This window comes from Chrysochloris asiatica, unplaced genomic scaffold (genome assembly GCF_000296735.1).
Source record: "Chrysochloris asiatica unplaced genomic scaffold, ChrAsi1.0 scaffold00168, whole genome shotgun sequence".
Lineage (NCBI taxonomy): Eukaryota > Metazoa > Chordata > Mammalia > Afrosoricida > Chrysochloridae > Chrysochloris > Chrysochloris asiatica.
The window spans coordinates 370,979-382,233 of NW_006408686.1; the positions used below are offsets into that span (position 1 = coordinate 370,979).

At 48.9% G+C, this 11,255-nt stretch overlaps 1 protein-coding gene across 1 annotated transcript; it reads left to right on the forward strand.

Annotated features, from left to right (window-relative positions):
- Positions 1–5,450: 5,450 nt before the first annotated feature.
- Positions 5,451–7,283, forward strand: LOC102838128 (F-box only protein 46-like). The gene has a single exon (XM_006871329.1). It carries the CDS (start codon positions 5,451–5,453, stop codon positions 7,281–7,283), a length of 1,833 nt encoding a protein of 610 aa, XP_006871391.1.
- The last annotated feature ends 3,972 nt before the right edge of the window (positions 7,284–11,255 follow it).

Consider the following 11,255-nt stretch of genomic DNA (forward strand, 5'->3'; position numbering starts at 1 on the left):
AGCCCTTCCCCTCACCCTTTGGGCGCATAGTCCAGTGGGAAGAATTGAAAGAATACACATATCCCTGTATCAAAAAGGATTGGTCAACGTTCAACCACTGTAGGAGGTAGCATATGATCAGAAGCCGATGGTGAAGGAAGTCCAAGCTGCACTGAAGGCATTAGCGAAAAAATAAGACTCAAATACACCTATTGAGAACAGTTTCAACACACAGATGCAGTGCTGGAAGCAATCAGTAGTCTATACCCAGAAATTTTGGAACACAGCAACCTGGCCAACTGATTAGAAGCACATTATTTATGCTTATTCCAAAGAAAGATAAGCCTACAGAATGTGGAAATTACTGAACAATGTCATATGCAAGTATGATTTTGCTGATAATTCAAACATGGTTGCAGCAGCACACAGCAGGAAGCTGCCAGGAATTCAAGCTGGACGTGCAACAAGAGATCTCGTTGCTGACGTCAGATGGATGTTGGCTAAAAGCATAATATACCAGAAAGATGGTTACTTGTGTTTATTGACCGTGCAAAGCCATTCAACTGTGTGGATCATAACAAACTATGGATACCATTGCAAAGAATGGGAATCCCAGAACAGCTCATTGTGCTTTTATAGACCTGCACATGGACCAAAAGGCAACCATTTGACTATAACAAGGAGATGCTGTGTGGTTTAAAATCAGGAAAGGTGTGCCTCAGGGTTGTATGCTTTCACCATAGTTACGCAATCTGTATGATGAGCAAATAATCTAGAAGCTGGGTTGTATAAAGAAGAAATTGACATAAGGATGGGAAGAAACCTCATGAACAACCTTCGATATGCAGATGACACAATCTTGCTTGCTGAAAGCAAAGAGGGCTTGAGGCACTTGCTTATAAATTACAGCAATTAATACAGCCTTCAGTATGGATTACAACTCAATGTAAAGAAAAACAAAAGTTTTCTCAGCTGGGCCAGTGAACCACATCATGATAAGATTGACATCGGGGATTTCATTTTACTTGGATCATGCTCATGAAAACAGCAGCCAAGAATTCAAACACCGTACGGAATTGGCAAACCTGCTGCAAAAGACTTCTTTAAAGTGTTAAAAAGTAAATATGCTACTTTGAGAACTGAGGTATACCTGACGCAAGCTATGGTATTTTCAGGTGCTTCAGATGCATGTTAAAACTGGACAATGAATAGAGAAGACTGGAGAATTGATGCACTTAAATTGTGGTATTGGCGAAGAATACTGAAGTACCATGGACTGTTAGAAGAACAAACAAACCAGTCTTGGAAAAAGTACAGCCAGAATGCTCCTTGGAAGCAAGTATGGTAAGACTTCATCTTATGTACTTTGGATATGTTGTCAGGAGGGACCAGTCCCTGGAAAAGGATATCATACTTGGTAAAGTGGAAGGTCAGTGAAAAAGAAGACCCCCAACAAAATGGACTGACACAGTGGCTGCACCAAGGGGCTCAAACATAACAGTTGTAAAGATGGTACAGGACCAAGCAGTGTTTCATCCCGTTGTGCATGGGGTCTCTATGAGTCAGAGCTGACTTTAAGTACCTAATAACTTGTAGCATAGTGGTTACGAATCAGGCTGTGAACCTTAGGGTCAGCAGTTTGAAACTACCAGTCACTCCACGCGAGAAAGATGAGGCTTTCTGCTCCCGTAAAGATTTACAGCCTCGGAAACCCTGTACAGGGTCGCTATGGGTCAGAACCGACTCCACGGCACTTAACAACAACCATATATGCGACTTTAAATTGTCTTGGCATTGTTATTGTTTGCCAGCCATGAGCCTATTCCCACATGAAAGGAGTAGAAACCATGGGGTTCCCAAAGCTGTGACATTAGGAAGCAGATCTCCAGATCTTACTTCCCAGGATCCTCTGGGTGGGTTTGAATTGTCTTATCTTTCAGTTAATAAGTAGCCCTGCACTTAACCTTTTGCCACCCAAAGTCTCCTAAATACTCTCATGGACCCATTGCAGTGGGGTCTATTTCAGTTTGTCATAGCACATGGCAAACTTGTAGACAGAGTAAAACCGTACAATAAGGTTAACAAGGCTGTAATCTGTGTAGACTGCCACATTTTTCTCCCGCAGACCTTTTGGTTTGCAGCCGAGCGCTTAACCACTGTGCTACCAGCGGTCCTCAAATACTCTGAATCACCACATTATAAAGGTAACTAGAAACGGATGAAATTAATTTTTGCAATTCCAGCTAGCTAAACCCTAAACATTTTAACCTGCCGTCATAATTTTGAAACCATTATTGAACCGTTTCTAAGTCTCTAAGTCAGGTTTAGGATGCTAGTACTGAGAGGTTGCTGCCATTATGAAGTTGTTTTTGTTTTTCTAAGTGAGGTGATCCTGGTACTCAGTTTCCTCTGCGGGAAACGTCTGCCTCCCGGGTTCTCAACCAAAGCTGGGCACTCTCAAATCTGTATACCAATTGTCATCCGTCTTGGAGTTTTCAGTCCTAGAGCTGCCTGGCCCTTTAAATCCCAACTGTCAATCAGGGCCCTAGGTTCGAGGGAGCGTAGTCTAATGAGCCACCCTTGAATGTCTTGGCCTCTGCCCTGGTCTTGTTCCTTCGTGTAACAGGATGTTGGGAATTGTTCTACACTCCCTTACTTCCGCTTGTTTCCACTCGCTCCCTATTTCCCCACCCCATCACCTTTCCTTTACTCCTCCCTCTCTCTAAGTTGAGCCCTGTCGCCAAGGCCTTCCTTATATGGGCACGACCCCGATCTGCGGCCGCTCATTGGCTGAGGGCGTCACGCGCGTGTCTGTCAACAAAGGTGGGGGGGAGAGAGAAACTAGTCTGTGGGCCCGAGGGTGGGGGAGAGGGGGCGGAGTCTCATGGTCTTTTGGCACGCATGCGTGTGTGTGCCGTCTGCCCCCTCCCACCGATTGGGGGGGCTCTCGAGTGAGGGTGCTGCGGGGGCGTGTCTAGGTTTCTGGGGTCTCTATAGGGGTTTGGTTTATTCCGCGGTGTGGGGGTGGGTGGTTACAGGAATCAGAGGTTTCCTTTGAATTGAAAGGCTACTTTTCGGTTTGGGGAAGTGTTTGCGTGGGCGTAAGGGATACTTTGGGGCTCCTTTGAGCTTAAGGGGATGTCTTGGGGTCGCCTTGGGGTTTGGACTTGGGTCCTTTTGTGATTTTGGAAGGTCCCGTGTTTCCTTTGTGGTTGGATTGCTTTGGTGGTGGTGGTGTAGGATTTGGGGAGCTCACGGAGAGACCAATTTGGAGCCAAAGACAGGGGTTTGCGTCTGTCTGGAGTTGTTTCTACCTGTTACCTGTGAGCTGGAGAGAAGTCATTTAGCCTTTTCTGTGCCTCATCCAGGATCGTGTCCAGCTCAGGATCAGGGCAGGTGTGGCAGGAATTTCTAGGACAGCCCTAGTTTGTGATGGTAACAGTTGTGAGTTTTCTCTGGGGATTTCTTTTGACTTTGAGAAATTTCTACATGGTTTGGAGTTAGTCTTATATGTTTTAGGGGTTTTTTGTATTTTAATGGGTTCTTTTGTGGTATGCGGGTGTCTGAAATTAGGGGATTAGAGTTTGGGGTGAGGAGAGAATTTGAGGACACTAGTGTTTTGGGGCATCTCTGAAGTTGGGGGATTGTTGTGTGTGGGGTTGTCTTGGTAAGCATTGGATTTGCAAGGGTCATGGTTTAAGCACTGGACCACAAGGTCGCTGATTCAAACCCACCAGCCACCCTTTGGAAACCCTAGACAGGATTACTTAGAGTTGGACCCAACTCAACTGTAGGTAACTATGACAACATTGAGATTAGGAGTTGCTTACTCCAGGGGATATTTTTTAGGTTTGGGGGTTTAAAGTAGGATTTGAAAGGGTCTGAATATTTAGGGGTTTGGATTCTGGAAATGAGGGTAGGAACTGATGGGGTAAAGATCAGAGAGTAGGCAATTTTTTAGAGAGTATTTATTAAGAATGGCTTTTGATTCTATCCTTCGACAGTTGGGTGGATCTGAAGTGGTGGTTGGTAAAATTTGTCATCTATAGGTTTCATGGTGTGTGCGTAGCAATGAATGGTTGTTTCAGCAAGGACTGAATATTTGAGAGATAGGTGGGGTTAGGGATTTTGGGGTAGGGTAAGAAAGAATTCCTTGGATCAGGACATTATGTTACTGATATCTGTGGGGATTGGGAGGCCTGTGTTGATATTGAATGGTGTGTACAAGATCATGAGCTAACAGGGTTTTGGTATTGTCTGTGAACTTGCCTGAATTTAGCAGGACTTGCTTGGCAACCTTCTGTAAAGGCACCACTAGTGACTGTTTTAGGGTTTGCAGGCCATCCAGTTCCTGCCACACCTGCTCCACTCGACCTTTAGAGCAACAAAAGCAGCCATAAATGAATAAGTTGTTTCAATAAAACTTTATTTACAAAGAAGGCAATGGGGTGGATGTGGCATATGGGCCGGAGTTTGCTAATCCCTGGTCTACAGGCATGTAGAAGGTTCATGGTTTGAGGGTACATTAGATTTGAGATGTCTGGTGGGAGTTGGGTTGCAGGGAAGGATGACCACTGAGGGAAAGGGACCCTACCTGATGCCTGGCCAAGCAGACTCCAAATTAGCTCATGCTCTTAAAGTGTGTGGAAATTAACATAATTACTAAGAGACCCCTGAATGGACTAGTTCACAGAGCAAGTTGGAAGACTTGGTTTTTTACTCCTGTGCCCACCTTAGCGATGTAACCCTTCCCTACTCTGAGCCTCAGTTTACTTGTGTGTAACTTGTAGGGGACTGGAAGAGAACAGGTCTTATTATCTCAGGGATCTCTGGGCCCCAGGACATTTAGGTCCCCTGGGTACTTTGTGGGCATCTGTCTGGGCGAGGCTACCTAGCACTGAAGAGATGTTTGAAAGCAGCCCTACACCCTGGAAAAAGTGAAGACTGTTTCTTTAGGGCCTGCCTGCTCGGCTTTCTTGGATTTTCTCCCTCTGCCGGTCCCACCCTTGTCCCACCCTGCTCCTCCCTCCGTGGGCCCGAGCAGCTAGAGCTGTGGGCAGGGCTGGGAATTCCTGCCTTTTCAGGAACAGGCGACTGAGTGAGCCCAGAGCAAGAGCAAACAGAGCAGGAGGTGTGTGCCCCATGGTCCTGTTACTAGCACGGCAAATTTCTGGTACCAGGTGGCCTCTCCGTTGTGGGAGAAGGCAGTTGAGCGGTGGGATTGGGACGAAAGCCAGCATGGATCCTGGGTTTGTGGCCCTTGTGGCTCTCCTTCAGCTCACCTGTGGAAGTGTGGGGGACGGGGCAGGATTAGAAGTCTCCCATCAGGAGAGGCTGAGGCCACTTCTAGCGACAGTCCCCAATGTCTTCTTCTCTGCCTACAGGTGGCCGGTGGAGCCCCCCTGCCTCCCTCTAGCTCCTGGGATATGGTGAACCACTTGCCTGTGTGAACTACTCCTCCACCCCTCACAATGGACCGCAGTAGCCTCCTGCCCTTCCAGCTATGGTGCCCCCGGCCTTTTGGCACCTACTCCCAGAACCAGCCTCGACCACCAGCCACATCTCTCAAGCCGGCTACCTGCACCGAGCAGGGCAGCGGGGCAGAGCCGGACCACGGGCCTATCCACTCAGAGAACACACCACCCACCTTGTCCCCCGAGGCACCTCCAGCTCCCCAGCCTGCCTCTCCGTTGCTCTCAGCGGCCGCGGCTGGCGATGAGGGCCGAGTCCTGCTGGACACGTGGTACGTGATCAAGCCTGGGAACACAAAGGAGAAGGTGGCTTTCTTTGTGGCTCACCAGTGTGGAGGCAGCAGCCGGGCCAGCTCCATGAAGGTCAAGGGGCACTGGGGTAGTGACAGTTCCAAGGCCAAGCGGCGGAGGCGCTGCCTGGAGCCCACCAAAGCCCCACCAGACCCTGGAGGCCAGGAGGGGCTCCCTGCTACTGAGGGAACTGCAGGCTTGGGCACCGAGGACATGGACCTGCTCTCTGTGGCTGAGATGGTGGCCCTGGTGGAACAGCGAGCTGCCCTGGCTTTGCAGGGCTATCCACGTCCGGGTCCCCCGGCACCTGTGGTCTTTGTGTCAGCTGAGCAGGGTGGCCCGGCCAAGGGGCTGGGGTCTGAACGGCGGGCCGGCAGCAGTGCGGGGGGCAGTGGGGACTGCAGCCGCGTGGCTGAGGCAGTGGCCCACTTTGAGGCACAGCGGGACAGCCCTCCAGCTAAGGGTCTTCACAAAGAGGAGCGGCCTGGCCCGGGCCCTGGGGAGGTGCGCATCGCCTTCCGTATCTCCAACGGCCGTGAACTCCGGGCACCAGATGGCAGCTTGCCCAATGGGGGCGGGGGCCGGGCGGGCTGTGCCTACCCTGGTAGCCCAGGACCTGGAGCCCGGGCCAAAGACAAGATCACCTGCGACCTGTACCAGCTCATCAGCCCCTCAAGGGATGCCCTTCCCAGTAACGTGGAGTTCTTGCTGGCTCGGGCTGATGAAGCCAGTGAGGGCGAGACCCCAGCCCCTGCCAGGCCCGAGGACACTCCCCCAGCACCCCCTCCGCCCCCTGCCCGGGACTGCGGGGCCTCTGGCTTCCACGTGGACGTGGTGGTGACAGGCGTGGTGGACGAGTGCACCTTCTTCGGTAAGGATGGCACCAAGAACGTGAAGGAGGAGACTGTGTGTCTGACGGTCAGCCCTGAAGAGCCTCCCCCTCCTGGCCAACTCTTTTTCCTCCAATCCCGGGGCCCAGATGGGCCCCCTGAGCCACCCATCACTGACACGCCAGCCACCATGCCCGGCCCCGATGATGCTGACGGGTCGGCAGACACCTCGCTGTGCCGCCTCTACCGGCATGTGTCTCACGACTTCCTGGAGATCCGCTTCAAGATCCAGCGGCTGCTAGAGCCTCGACAGTACATGCTGCTGCTGCCTGAGCACGTGCTGGTCAAGATCTTCAGCTTCCTGCCCACCAGGGCCCTGGCGGCCCTCAAGTGCACCTGTCACCACTTCAAGGGCATCATTGAGGCATTTGGTGTGCGGGCCACTGACTCGCGCTGGAGCCGAGACCCCCTCTACCGCGATGACCCGTGCAAGCAGTGCCGCAAGAGGTACGAGAAGGGCGACGTGTCGCTGTGCCGCTGGCACCCCAAGCCCTACCACCACGACCTGCCTTACGGACGTTCCTACTGGATGTGCTGTCGCCGGACTGACCGCGAGACGCCCGGCTGCCGCCTGGGCCTGCATGACAACAACTGGGTGCTGCCCTGTAACGGGCCGGGCGGGGGTCGGGCCGGCCGAGAGGAGGGCAGGTGAAGCCAGGGTGGGGGGGGGTAGAGCCGACCATGCCTGCTCCCGCCCCCTCCCCCTGGGAGCTGTGGCCAGAACTATCACCTGCCTCCGGACCCCCAGAGCAGGGAGTGTCAGTTCCCTTTCCAGAGCTGAGAATGGGGTCCAAGGGGTGACCCCAGAAAGAACTCAGATTGCCTGACCCCTACTGCTTTCTTACCCCTCAGACCCAGGGCCATGGACCCTCAAAGAGGGTGTTTTTTTTGGTTTTTTTTTGTTTTTTTTTATCAGCATCTCAAGTTTCTTCTCCATTCAGCCTCAGCACCTATCCTCTACCCCCCAGGGACCCACCATCAGGGAGCAGACGGCAGCTAATTTTAGTATCACTTAAGGGTTCCCCTATTCTGGCCCCCTCCCGGTCCCTTCCCCAGTACTTTGTCTTGGGAGCCTTTTTCTCCATCAGGTTTCCCCCTCTCCTGACTAGTCACACCAGAACTCTTGGGTCCTGGAAACTGGCAGATTACAAATCTAACCTGGCCATTGCAGCTGCAGCCTGCTATTTCTAGATGTTTTCCCCTTGACCTCAAGCTCCCATTCTCCACTTACCCTAGAGAGGAATCGGGAAACAAGGTGAAGTATAAAAACCCCCTTCTCCCACTGTTTAAGCTATCACCATTGCCCCTACCTCCCGAATTAAAAAAAAAAAAAAAAAAAAGCTGTGAAGCCCTTTGCCTCGCTCTTGACAGTGTGGGGAGGGCCAGTGGGCAGGGACCGTGGGTTTGAAGTTCTGGGTTGTTTTTTCCTTTTTCACTCTGGGTATTTGTTCAGGTGTTGGGGTGTCTTCAAACCCCCTCTCCTTCCCCAGCCACAAGTGTTTCTTTAGAACCCTTGGGTCAGCTGGGACCTTGATTTTCAGGCAATTCAGTCTGGGGTATTTTGGGGGCTTTTGTGTTTGTTTTTTCATCGTGATTCCGGAAGCTTCTAACGCGTGGCATTTGACCGATTTTGAATTGGTCCTTTCTATAAAATCAATATTTATAAGGCTGGGCCCAGACTGGTTTGTGTGTTGTTGAGGGGGAGGAGGCTTGGGAGCGGCGAAGGGCATCACGGGCTTGTGGGTGGCAGGATGGGGAGTTGAGAGAGAATGCTTAGCCTGAAATTTTTGTGGATGCTTCTCACCTGTATCAGTTTGGATTAGAAAAATCTAAAAATGGTAGTAGCTTAAAGGAGACAGAAACTTTTCTTTCTCTTGAAATCATCCAGTATCAGGCAGCTGTGGCGCTCTCCAGAGTTTTCAGAAACCTAGATGCCTGCTCACTGTCCCATCATCCTTTGGTGTAGTGGTCCTTGTCCTCATGGTCGAAAATGACTGCTAGACGTAAACCAGCACTGTTTCGCTGTAGAATGAAGGTAGGTACAAGAGAGAAGTCCCTTCCTCCAGGAAAGGTACAACACTGCACCTCTGCGTGCATCTCATTGGCCAGAACTTATTCATATGAGTGTGATGTGCCCAGCGTGAAACTCTTATCAAAGGTTCCTGTAATTCAGGTTTTAAAATAGATTATTTCACTCAATCCAAAATAAAAACATTTAATAATAATTTAAAAAAAAATAGATTATTGTTTTTACTAAATATAAAAGGAGACTTAAGACATCTTTTAAATTGAAGTAGATGAGAAAAGAATAGATATTAAGAGACAGCTAGCAGCCTGATTTTCTTATCAGGGAGTCCAGGTTTCCAGAGACACTAGGGTATATAGCTGTTGTTAAGTGCCGTTGAGTTGGTTTCAGCTCATAGCAACCCTGTGTAGGGTTTCTGAGAAGCGGCTGTTGAGTTTGAACCGTTGATACTGTGGTCCAACCAATCTTGTGGCCCAAAGCTTATCCTACAGCGCCACACCAGAACTCCCATATATACAGTAAAACTTGCAAAAGCTGGAACTGTGTAAGACCGAAATGTATCAATCAGAGAAGGAAACTGGAAATATTTTCCACAGAAACAAGTTATAGAAAAATGGTCAAGGCAGAAAACTAATAAGACCCAGAGAGTCCATAGATTCTAGTGCTTAGGTTCTAGACTCAGACCTGAATTTGAATCTTGGTATGGTTTTGTGGGAATTCAGTTTCTGGTGGGCTGGATTACCACCCCTCCTGTTGAAACTAACAAATACAAAGTTTCTTTGAAAGCATCAGCTAGTAAGATGTGGCACTATAGGATAAGCCTATATAGGGTTGCTATGAATTGGAATGGATTTGATGGCACACAACAATAAGCAAACCAAACCAGTAATTTAAGGAAAAAGGTGCACCAGGCACTGAAGCCATTGTTGCTCTGAGGGAATTTGTGATGGTAACAAACTTGCATTTCTCATTGGCAACCATAGGAGGGCAAACAGGCAGAAAGAGGACAAGGCCAAAGCCTACTCAATGTGGGGAATCTTCACTGAGAACTACAAACACAGGTAAGGACAATCCAGAAAGCTGCAGAAATGTTTGAAATGTCCAGGGGAGCACAACACCAAAGAGATTTTTAAAAATGTGACTTACATTTTTGTGGCTAACCGGATTTGCATCACCTGTGTGATGTCAGGACCTGCTAGGGAAAAGGGTAAAAAACCAACCTCTGGTGAAGGACACTGTCTTGTAGAATCACAACAAATAATTTTTCACACAGTGAATAAGTAACACACAGTCAGATTGTTGTTGTTGTTGTTATGTGCTGTGGAGTGGGCTCCGACTCATAGCGACCCTGTACAGGGTTTCCAAGGCTGTAAATCTTTACGGGAGCAGAAAGCCTCATCTTTCTCCCACGGAACAACCAAGAATAAATGGAAATAAAGCAATATGAGCAAGAACTAGCAGAAACAAGAGAGCAAAATTGGACCCACAGTGGCTTCAGGTGTTGAAATTTCACTCATTAGTTATAGAACAATAGTCATTAAGTTTTTTTTGTTGTTTTACTTCCTTTGGGAAAAACCAGAAATGCCTGTTGTTAAGTGTCAGCGTTGTCAAGTGGGTCTGACTCACAGCAACCCCGGAGAGGGTTTCTGAAGAGCAGCTGGTGAGTTTGAACCATTGACCTTGCAGTTTAACCCAACTTTGTGGTCCAGTGCTTATCCTACAGCACTGTACCGGGACTCCAGAAATGCCTGTATATACCCCAAACCCCCAAATGTGGCCTAGCAGATGTGAAAGGAAAACTCAGGCAGCTGGGTTAAGCAGATTAGACAGCGCTTTAGAGAGATTTATAGAACTGGAAATAAGGTCAGAGAATTTATCCACCGTGTAGCTGAAGCAAAACTCAGAAACCCTGAAAGGTTAGGGAGGCTAAGGTGAGACAATGTAACATACACTAATGTGGCATTCTAGAATCAGGAGAACCGGACAAGACAATCTTCAAATAGATAATGGTTAAGAATTCCAGACTGGTAACACCAGTAAAGTCTCCAAAGGCTGGAGCGTTAAACTGCCAACCTTCTGGCTAGAAAGCTAACGTTAAACTTCCTGCACCACCAGGGATCCTTGGCATAGAGTACCCAAAAAGCCAAATTCACTGCCTTTTGAGTTGATTCCAGTACATAGCAAACCTATGTAGGATTTTAAAGGCGTAAATCATGGGAGTCTAAGGTGGCTCAGTGGTGGAATTCTCACCTTCCATGTGAGAGACCTGGGTTCAAGGCTTGCATGTTGATGCACACTTAATTGTGCTCATGAGGAATCTGTACCTGGACCAAGAGGCAGTTGTTCAAACAATGTGGGAACGCTGAATGATTTAAAATTGAGAAAGGTGTGTGACAGGGTTGTGTTCTTTGACCATACTTATTCAACCTGTTTGCTGAGCAAATAATCCAAGAAGCTGGGTTCTATGAAGAAAACCAGAAAACCGTGGTGTCAGGATTGGAGGAAGACTCATTAATAACCTGTGATATGCAGATGATAACAACCTTGCTTGCTGAAAGTGAAGAGGACTTGATACATTTACTGATGAAGATCAAAGAG